The following is a 10,922-nucleotide window of genomic DNA, read 5'->3' on the forward strand; positions in this document are numbered from 1 at the left end:
GGAAAGATTCATTTTGTAACATCCAGTTTAAAAAAGTATTCTGGAAAACTTGAGTGCTTGTGCATGTTTTGTGTCGTAAGCCTGATGTGCAGGTCCTTCCCTTCACTCCAACAGAGCTGGCTTAAGGTTCAGCATTCATGAGATGGTAGGTAACTAGATGAAGAAAAAGAGATATATATTTAGTATGAATATCTATATCTGTAATACCTAAACAGCATGATAAAAAGTAGAGACATCACCCTGCCAACAAAAGTCCACATGATCAAAGCAATGGTATTCCCAGTAGTCATGTATGGCTGCGAGAGTTGGACTATAAGGAAGGCCGAGCGTCGAAGAATAGATTCTTTTGAACTATGGTGCTGGAGAAGACTCTTGAGAGTCCCTTGGACTGCAAGGAGATCAAATCAGTCAATCCTAAAAGAAATCAACCCTGACTGTACCCTGGAAGGCCAGATACTGAAGCTGAAGCTCAAATACTTTGGCCACCCAATGAGAAGGGAGCCTTCACTGGAGAAGACCGTGATGCTGGGAAAGACTGGAGGTCAAAGAAGACGGGGACGGCAAAGGATGAGATGGTTAGACAGTGTCATAGATGCAACGAACATGAAGTTGAGCCAACTTCAGAGGACGGCGGAAGACAGGAAGGCCTGGCGGGAGCTGGTCCATGGGGTCGTGAAGAGTCGGACTCGACTGTGCGACTGAACAACAACAAAAAATATCGTTGTCCAGGTGTCATGGATTGGGTGGGGGTTCCGGTCATACAGTAGTCGTGTGGCTCTTTTGGTTGATGGGACTAGCAAATGTGGCTCTCCACGAGCCTCAGAGTGAGCACCACTGACATACATGTTCTGAGTGATGAGGGAGGGGACTACCTGCTTTCTAGAACAGCAATGAAGAATATAGCTGGGGTGATTTTCAGACTTGACTTTACATACATCACTTACTGTGAGAGAAGACTTCTGTTTAAGAATCTTAATTCTGTATAGTTTTTACTCTGTTGCTTCCATCCAGTTTATTTATTTATTTATTTATTTTATTCGATTTATACCCCGCCCTCCCCGCAATGCGGTTAAAAACTAGCAGGTGTTGAAATATCGAAAGGTGGCTTGTGGTCACCTTGTTTGGTACCAGGAGGCAAGCTGCTCTGACCACCGCCGTTCTTTCTCCCTTCTGCAGGGAATGAGTCAGAAGGAGAGTTCCAAATCTTCGATCATGTATATCCAGGAGCTGAAATCTGGTCTCCGAGATGGACAGCTGCTCAACTGTTTGGAGTCTCTGCGGGTCTCTCTCAATAATAATCCTGTCAGGTAAAGGGCTGATTCCTTGGAAAGTTCCATTTGTTCAGGTAGAAGTGAGCGTGTGTGCTTACTCACATACACATGCATGCACGCATGGAGCACAGAGAAGGTAAAAATGGTGCAGCAGAGGGTCTAGAGGGTGGCTGACAATGGTTAATGTGCAGACTCCTTTTCACATAGCTGAACTGTTTTTGCTGTGCCATTCTTTCAGTTGGGTGCAAAATTTTGGAGTGGAGGGTCTGAATTGCTTGCTGGACATACTGAAAGGCCTGCATGATGAGAAGGAAGAGGTTTCCAGGTAAGGTGCTGAATTTAAGCTCTTTAAATAATACTCAGTACCAGTAGAGCTCCTTTTCTTTGAATAAGTATATATTGTAAGCTTGTTCTAGTTACGTTTTGCGTGTATTTCATGATCTGGTTAGTGTCTGTGGAATGATTTTGCTTTGGGAAGGAGTTTAAGATGTGTGCTGCAAGGTTTTCATTTGTTTTATTTATTTAAAACACTTACAGGCCACCTTTCCACACAGATAGGGTTGCCAAGGGTTGCATGCATGCTGGTTGCAGCCAGTTTTTAATGGTGTGTTTTGTGTGGCTTTCGGGGAGAGGGGGAGGCTGGAAGAACATGTAGGAATTGGGATAAGTAAAATTATATCTACATGGATGGGGAAGTGGAACTTGTATTATGGTCTTGGCTCTTTTTGTAGCAGGAGTTCCTTTGCATATTAGGCGACACCCCCCCTAATGTAGCCAATCCTCCAAGAGCTGACAGAGCTCTTCCTACAGGGGCTACTGTATGCTCTTGGAGGATTGGCTACATTAGGGGTGTGTGGCCTAATATGCAAAGGAGTTCCTGCTACAAAAAGAGCCCTGAATTTATTTGTCTCCTCCCACCCTCCCCATTAAGTTCTTATGGAGTTTTCAGCTGAGGATGGCTCCTGGGGGCTTATGTGGGCACGGTGAGAAAGTGGTATTTCACTGTCCAGGAATACTCACCAGGTTGCATCCTCTCATTTCCTAGCCACTACGACACCCGGATCAAGCATGAGGTCATCAGATGCTTGAAGGCTTTCATGAACAATAAGGTGAGTCTCCAGTTTCCCCACGTATTTGTACACTGCTGTCTCCTGTGTTTTTAGACTCAACTGGCATATTTTAGACTCAGCTGGCCAAGTATGGGGCATAGCTCAGCACTAAGACCGTCTGTGCTTCAGGCTTGCAGTCTAAGAACAGAGACGGAAAGGCAGAAGGACAAGGAAAGGGAAGGTAGGAGCTTAGGGCAGCCACAGGAGAAACAAGTTAAGAACTTTCTTTTGTATGGACGATAACTGAGGGTGTCGAATCAATATATTTATACATACCGTGTTTCCCCGAAAATAAGACACTGTCTTATATTTATTTTTTCTCAAGAAGACACACTAGGGCTTATTTTCAGGGGATGTCTTATTTTTATTAAGTATAATACAACAATCTACATTTATTCAAATACAGTTAAGTCATCTTCTTCTGGAACATTGTCATAACTCTCATCACTAGGTCTTATTATCGGGGTAGGGCTTATACCACAAATGCATAGAAATCCTGCTAGGGCTTATTTTTTGGGTAGGTCTTATTTTTGGGGAAACAGGGTATCTATCGGGTAGGAAGAGGTGTGGGTTGAAAGGAAACAGTAGCGATAGTCTGTGTTTCGTAAGCAGGTTGGTGTTAGTAGAATGGGGGGGGGGATTCTCTGTTTGCCCGTCCAGTTGGGAAATGAGAGGGGCAAAGGAGTGGAAGCTTTTGGGAGTGAGGAAATATTTCCACAAAATGCAAAAAGCAAGGGGCAGCCTATGGAGAGAATAAAAGTGAATGGGAAACATGATCAGGGTGATGAGCGGCATAACTCCAGGGAGCAGCAGAACTGAAGAGACGAAAAGGAGCGCTCAAGGAGCTGAAGCAGAAGGTCCGGAAGAAAGAACATTACCATAACTCACTCTAGAGAACAGACAAGAGCCTTAGAAGCATCAATACAATGTAAAGGGCAAGGTTTAGGCGTATTGAACAGATAAAAACAGGAACTAAGGGTGCAATTTGAAAACTGCAGAGATTAATCAGAGATAATTTCAAGGTTATGATCATGAAGGTGAATATAAAAGGGACAGTCTATCAATGGAATAAGGAAAGGAAGAAGTAGATTGGCAGAGAAAGGAAAAAAGCAGCTATGTTTGTAAAAATTCAGTTTAAGGGAATGGGAAGACCGTCCTTGAAAGAAGGCGGAAAGCGAAGCAGAAAAATATTAGCTTGGGAGGAGCAAGATTGGAAACAGAAAACTTCCAATTACAAACTATCAGTGAAAAGTAATAAATAGCTTGAAACAAAAATATATATATATACACACACACACACACATGCACACATACACGCACACAGGAAAGAAAAAAAGAAAAGTTCAAGGCAGGACTCTATGGAGTGACCAATATTGAGAGCAGATATGTTTGTGAAATGTTAGGGGAAATCTTGAGAAAAATGGAGTCAGAAAAAAGCCACAATAGACAAAAGCTTGTCTTGTTAGTCTAGAGGGTCTTTTGAACACTGCTGTTGTCTCTGGCTGTGACCTTCCCTTCTAGCAGTCCCCCTTCAGGCTTTCCCGGTCTAGACATCTGCTGTATGGATCTGTGCTAGATTGGCCAGTTCACCAATGCTGATATTTTTCTGGCTTCTCCTTTTAGTTTGGAATTAAAGCTATGCTTGAAACAGAGGAGGGCATCCTGCTTTTGGCAAGAGCTGTCGACCCCAAAGTCCCTTCCATGATGATCGATGCTGTCAAGTTGCTTTCAGCCCTCTGCATCCTGCCTCACCAAGAAGCCTTGTGAGTGACTGTGGGTGGTTTGGGGCATTATTATTTCTGTTGTGCGTTGGTGGAAGGGTGGGCAGTTCGGCATTCTGGGGCCCCTCCGAATACAAAGATCAAAGCATAAGTCTACATTTCGTATTTTAAATACACATTGTTTTTATTGTTGTTCTTAACAAAAATTTCAAGAAACATTCAAATTCTCAAAATCTCCAAAATCCCTTTACATTCTTGGTGATCACTCCTTCCCACTAGGTTTCTTCTGCTTCAGTTCAACACATTCTTGATATAGAGAAATGTTTTGGGAAATAGAATAGGTGCACCTAGGAAAAAGCATCACTGTGACCCCGGGCACACGGGCCGGATATCGCGGGGGGGAGGCGTGGCTAATTGCCCCGGCGCAGTTTGATCCGCAATTACGTGATCAGACGCGCCGCCGGCACAGCACGGGTCCTTCCCTTGGTGCCAGCGGGTAAATGAGGGACCGGAGGGGAATGCCGTGTGCCAGCGCGATCACACCACGGGCGTCTGGAGGCAGCCCGTGGCAAACGTTTACTAGTACCTTGGAGGTAACAGTTTTTAAATGCACATTGTCGGCGGTAAGCCACGGGTGCGTTCCACTTCCCAGATGTTGGGGTGTGATCGCGCCCGGATAATCCGCCCACCTTCCGTGCCTCTCCCGCGGCAACTTTGCCGTGTGACCAGGGCCCTTATTCAGCTACCCTGAAAGTAAAGCCCTATGAAGGGGGGTCAGTGAGAGGCTGTGGGGGGAGACAGAAAGTCCTGACACATCCTCAGGAAGCTCTGGTGCCTTTGAAGTCTCTAACTTACCTCAAGAACCATCATCTGTTCATTAACTGCACGTTGGAACACCTCATCAGTCCAGCCCTCTGACCTTTTGTGTGTGTGGATGGGAGGGTGTTGATTTACTGAAGCATTTCTCCATTTTTGCGATCACAAACACCACCTGACTGAGGAATCTACAAAAAGCAGTGTTTGCAAGCTGAGTCTAGACATCCAAGCCTCTTGTGCACCAGTCTGAATATGGCAGTTTCATGGCTGTGACCAGTGTCCCATTCTAGCAATACTGTTTTTAAGCAGGGAATTAAATTTTGGAGCTGGTCTTTAAAGCCCCATTGGTTAGTAAGATACAGCGTGTCAGTAATCTTTATTGGTACCCTGTTTCCATCCCAGGGACATCTGAGCATTTTAGTCAAGCTTTCAAGTTCCTTCCCCCCCTTGCAAGCATGAGGATTAGGAATATTCATTAGCAGACAAAGGATTCTCGGAATTCTAAGTAGTAGCACTGGCCACACCAGAGAACTACTTGAGCAGGAGCAGAGTTGTTGCTTCTGCTTTGGTGGGTCTCACTTTTTCTCATGGGTGTAAAAAGGCGGTGCTGATTTTCTTTCCTTACTCCCACACAGGCATGAGCGTGTTTTGGGGGCCCTCACTGACCGAGCAGAAATGGATGAAGTGGAACGATTCAAGCCATTACTGGATGGTCTGAAGAGTGGCACCTCAGTGGTACTGAAGGTACTTCTGGCACCACGAATTCTGTAGGCTGGGCTTGGCTAGGAGTGGGGTGTGGGTGGGGGCTTCTTCAGCCACTGGCAGCCTTTGTGTTATTTTTTCCCCTGTGTGCTCAAGTGACTTGGCCCACTCATGCTGGGAGGATCATAGAATCATAACATAGGAAGGGGCCATACAGGCCACCCAGTCCAACCCCTTACTCAATGCAGGATCACCTCAAAGCATCTCTGACAAGTGTTTGTCCAGATGCTGGTGGAAGACTACCAGTGAGGGGGAGCTCACCACCTCCCCTAGGCAGCCAATTCCACTGCTGAACTACACGTACTGTAAAAGAATTTCCCCTAATATCCAGCTGGTGCCTTTCTGCCCTGTAATTTAAACCCATCATTGCGAGTCCTGTCTTCTTAGGTCAGTGGTGGCGAACCTATAGCACGGGTGCCAGAGGTGCCACTCAGAGCCCTCTCTGTGGGCATGCGTGCCATCGTCCCAGCCAGGCCCAGACCATCATTAAAGTGTTGAATTCCCTGCCAAATAATTTTAAGTCAATGAAAGCATTTGGGATTGCTTTCCTTACTTTGTTTGGATCATCTTAAGTTAATGTATGAGTTGTTTTTTTCTAAAGCTAAAACCTCAGTATTCAGGTTAAATTGTCGTGTTGGCACTTTGCGATAAATAAGTGGGTTTTGGGTCGCAGATTGGGCACTCGGTCTCTAAAAAGTTCACCATCACTGTCTTAGGCCATCAGGAACAGTTCCCTGCCGACTTCCGGTCTGTGGCTTCAGTGATGGCGGAGGCTCTCTCCTGAATGGGGGAGGCATTCCGCGCTCCAGGGGTGTTGGAGGGATGTCACCTCAAGTGGCACCCCCAGGTGAGCCTCAGTGAGGGGCTCCAAGCCGGGGGCGCTGGAAGGGCGACCTCTTCAACGGCTTTAAGCCGGAGAATTGAGGCGCTCCTCTTTGCCCCATTCGGTCCACCCCCTGAGAGGCTCGGTTTTTACCGAGCATAGCTGAATGCCGATCGGGACAAGCAAGCGGGTCAGCGAATGAAGCCTAATTAAAAGGAGTCTGTGATCAGACTGTCAAGGAACTGGAGAATGAGACGAGCGAAGAAGCTTTAAAAGTGAGTTCCGATCCCCCCCCGAGCTTGATAGCTATTGCGAAACCTTCCGTTGTGCTCTTTAAGGTCAAATCGACTATCACAACACAAGCCTCTGTTTATTTTTATTAGCATCTCATTTGTTCCCATGGGCCTCTTCGCTTTTTATTCATATTTTCAAACTTTTTTTTTGTTTGCTGCAAAGAGTAGGAATGTGTTAGACTGGGACTCCCGGAATCCTGAGAGGAGGCATGAAAGGAGCTTTACAGGGATCTGCAGGAGCTAAGTTGCTGTTTGCGGATCCCTCGTTGCGGCAAAGAGACGAGCTGGTACCCGCAGAAAACGAGAGCAGCCATTTTGTTTTTCCACAGGACCTGCATTCTCAAGACAACGAGGAGCTGAAGGTGCAGCTGTCAGTGTTCGAAGAATACGGGGAAGAAGATTCTGCTGAACTCCGAAGCCGTTTGGAGGACATTCGCATAGAAATGGAATATCCTTCTTCTGTTCTGTGGGCTGGGGGGGGGGGGGGGGGGGGGGGGGGGCTGGCTCCAGGGCACATTATTTATGCGCAGTTGCTCTGCCTGGAATTGCCAGGCCAGCCTGATCCATTAAAACCTCACAAGACAGAGGGTTAGCCTGGGATCATTGAATTGGAGACCATTATGGACTACAGGGGTGGTGAGGCAGATGGGGAAATAGAAATGGGGTGCTTGGAGTTGGAATCGAGGAACAAGCGGCCCTGGGAGAAGCACAGAAGAGTATGGAAAAGGAGGATGGTGGACAGGGGCGTAGCTAGAAAATTTTGGGTGGTGGGGCTTTGGGAAACCCAGGGGGGCGGGGGAGTGGGAGAGAGAAGGGGTGGGGAGAGAGAGAGAAGAAAGAGGAAGCAGGAAGACCTCTCTCCACCACCTCTCAAACTGTCAGAGAGGTGCAGGCTCACTGGCTTTCTTCCTGCTTCTACAGCCAAAGTTGGCTGCAGAAGCAGGAAGAAGACCTCCCCAGTGCCTCTCTAATGTTCACGGCTGGCTCCTCTCCTCCTGCCATTTCTCCAGCCCGCCGGCTGCCCTTTCGATGGGGCGTCTGGCCCTGTGGGTGTCCATTTGCAGCGCAGAGGATGGGCGAGGTGCCGGCGGAGGGCTGCGAGGCACTGGAGTGTTGGATGAAAGCGTGGTGGGGCATGGCTGAGGGGTGAGGGGGCATGGCCCTGAAATGCCCCACCACAACCACATGGGTGATGGTGGATAAAGGGAGCGGAGCTGGACCGTGAGCTGTCAGTGAGGATTGGTTTTAGTGTATGATGCAACGGAGGTTTTTGTGTGGTGCTTGGCCACCAGACGGCATCTGGAGTTTAGGTCTGTACACAAAAACAGAGCAGAGGAAATGAGTCTCTGTAACAGAGTCCCATTTTGGGCCAGCCCACAGTGGCAATCCCGTCTATATCACATGCATACGTCTCTGCATTTTTATCCCTCGTTTCTTCCAGGGACCTCCAAGACATTCTTCTCTCACCCCCAAGTTATCCTTATAACAACCCTTTAAGGCAGTTCCATCAATTGAACAAGAGTGACTGTCCCGAGGTCACCCCGTAGGGAATGAACCCCACGCTATGACTGCTACACCACACTGCCTCGCATATTAATTGGCAGGGGAAATGGGCTAGGCAAGCCATCCTTAAGGGAAACCAGCAAGAACTGCGATTAAACTAGACAAAAGTCTCTCAGAACATAATTTGTGTTGCATCGGAGGGGGGAGAGAGAGAGAGATGCATGTTGTCAGAGAGTGGTGCCACACAGCAGTAAAACACATATGATCCCAGTGGTGGGAATGGATTGCCCTGTCTTTTTTGGACAATTTTGGTGACGGACGGTGGGGAGAGGGTTGAGTGGGATGGGCCAGCTTCCCCTCAGGGCAGCTCAGGCTGTGCACCTTTCAGGTGGTTATTTTTTTTTTGCCTCCTTAACCTTTTCCCCTCACTGACTTTGGTGAGATCTTCCAGATCCTTCTCAATACTGTCAAGGATTCGAAGGCAGAGCAGCATTTCCTCTCTCTTCTGCAGCACCTTCTGCTCATCCGCAACGACTACGATGCCAGGTACACGGGGGAACTGTTTCAGCGCTGTCTGTGCTGGTTCTTGGCTGTGCCGCTGGAGGGGAGGGCAGAACTGAGGAATACTCAAACTGTCTTGGGATACATGGATGAGGGTGACCATTATTAAACGAATACATCTGTTAGACAGTGTTTTCCATCCTTGGCACTGGCAGAAGGCACCTTTTGTGAAGTGGGAATATTACTGCTGTGACCTGAGAGAAGCTGAGCAGGCTGCGGAGCAGAGAATTGGAGAAAAGCACCAGGGTGGACAGGCAGGAGGGAAATGAACCGGGGGCGATGCAGAAAGGAGGCTCAGCTGGCCCGATGAGAACTGGGGTGACTCCGAGATGAGAAACTGTCTTGTAATCTTTCGGGATCCCTCGTGGGAACGCTTCTTCTGGGAGATCTGTACTCTGGAACATCAGCATTAATTCTCTCGCTCCCTCTTTGTCTCCAGGCCTCAGTATTTTAAGCTGATTGAGGAGTGCATTTCCCAGATAGTCCTGCAGAAGAACGGGGCTGATCCGGATTTTAAGTGCAAGCACGTTGAACTTAATGTTGAGGGACTGATAGGTGAGTCCAAACACAGTTTGCTTGGCTGCTGGAGAGAGCGACGTCTTTTTTTTTTTTAGGCCCCCATCAGTTTGAGGTGCCAATAGAGTTTGCTTTCCTAGGCTGTCGCTAGCAGAATAAATTAAGGGGATTTTTTTGTAACGAACACACATTGCAGGTTTCTGTGTTGCTCGCTGTAGATCTTTGGCATCTTGATGTGGCGATGATGGTGATTTAATTTTGATGCAAAATAGTCATGCCCTGGGATAGTGGCATTTTTTCCAGTGGAAGCACGGTGCGCCTGGGGTGATGCACAAAGAGATCGCTGCCAGTCCTCTTCCTTACTGAGTCACGTTGAGGCAGGAGGCAAGATCAGCTGCCAGCAGAGGGTCTTGAAGGCCCTTAAGGGAAGGTTGGGTGGCAGACACTGACTTGACTTAGCTGGCTCCTGAAAGTGAGGCCAATCCAAAACGGAGAGCCAAAACGATACATTAAAAACTGAACTTCCTTGAGCTGTCATGGGAGGAGTGCAGGTGCCGGGATTTCCCATTATGATTCTCCTAATTGTTTCTTTCCATGTAGATAACTTGATTGACCAAACTAAAGTGGCAAAAAGCGAAGCCAAAGCCATTGAACTGGAGAAGAAGGTGATAACCAGTTGGTTTGTCTTCTGTGCCTTCTTTTACTCCATGCCTCCTTTGTTTTCCTTCCTTTCCTTGTCTTCTGTTCCCTTTGTGAGCCCAGTTGTTTCTGCAGTTTTTAACATCTTCACTTTCTGGCTCCTTTGTCTTCTGTTCTTCCTTTTTTTGTTTGCCTTCTCGTCACCTTTACTCTGTCAATTTTCTTCTATTAGTATTTTGGTGCTGTCTGTTCAGTTTGGCCAATAAGCCCGCAGAGCAGGCCCCGTGTTGCTTGTCTGTAACAACAGGAGGCAGGCAGGCAGGCAACCAGTGGCTTTGGCCAAATGTTTTGGAGATTAGAGCAGGTCCCAGAAACTGGTAAATAACCTCATAGCTCAATTCGAGTTTGTTTGCTGACAGAGCTGCATAAAAGCTTAGGAGGATCCTGCAATGTGTGGAGAGTGATGTCCAGAGATGATGGAGCAATGCTCTTGGACAGGGCTCTTTTTGTAGAAAAAGCCCAGCAGGAACTCATTAGCATAATAGGCCACACCCATGAGAGCATAGCTCATTAGCATATTAGGCCACACCCCACATTACCAGAAGTGTGGTCATCCAGCCACACCCACCTTTTGCTTCTTATTCTGTTTACCTTGTTTGTTGTCAAAACCCAGGGCCTTTTTTTGTAGCAGGAACTCCTTTGCATGTTAGGCCACACACCCCTAATGTAGCCAAATCCTAATGAGTTCCTGCTGTTGGGTGTGGCCTCTTGTGCTTATGAGTTCCTGCTGGGCGTGGCCAACTCAGAAGCCAGCCAGAACTCCGTTCCTGTGCGTTCCTGCCCAAAAATAGCCCTGCTCTTGGATATGGAAGGAATGTGCTGCCCCCCCCCCCTTGCCCACAACTGGT

The 10,922-nt window shown here is 47.6% G+C and overlaps 1 protein-coding gene across 1 annotated transcript in view; it reads left to right on the forward strand.

Moving 5' to 3' along the window:
* The window catches only part of DIAPH1 (diaphanous related formin 1), a 139,692-nt gene that overhangs the window by 37,408 nt on the left and 91,362 nt on the right, over positions 1-10,922 (forward strand). Inside the window, exons 5-13 of the mRNA XM_015411130.1 lie at positions 1,177-1,307; positions 1,510-1,596; positions 2,317-2,380; positions 4,004-4,143; positions 5,553-5,661; positions 7,125-7,243; positions 8,728-8,844; positions 9,299-9,414; positions 9,976-10,040. Coding sequence (XP_015266616.1) covers positions 1,177-1,307; positions 1,510-1,596; positions 2,317-2,380; positions 4,004-4,143; positions 5,553-5,661; positions 7,125-7,243; positions 8,728-8,844; positions 9,299-9,414; positions 9,976-10,040 — 948 coding nt within the window. The remainder of the gene's footprint in view (positions 1-1,176; positions 1,308-1,509; positions 1,597-2,316; positions 2,381-4,003; positions 4,144-5,552; positions 5,662-7,124; positions 7,244-8,727; positions 8,845-9,298; positions 9,415-9,975; positions 10,041-10,922) is intronic.

This window comes from Gekko japonicus, unplaced genomic scaffold, assembly GCF_001447785.1.
Source record: "Gekko japonicus isolate JY-2015 unplaced genomic scaffold, Gekko_japonicus_V1.1 scaffold834, whole genome shotgun sequence".
Classification (NCBI taxonomy): domain Eukaryota; kingdom Metazoa; phylum Chordata; class Lepidosauria; order Squamata; family Gekkonidae; genus Gekko; species Gekko japonicus.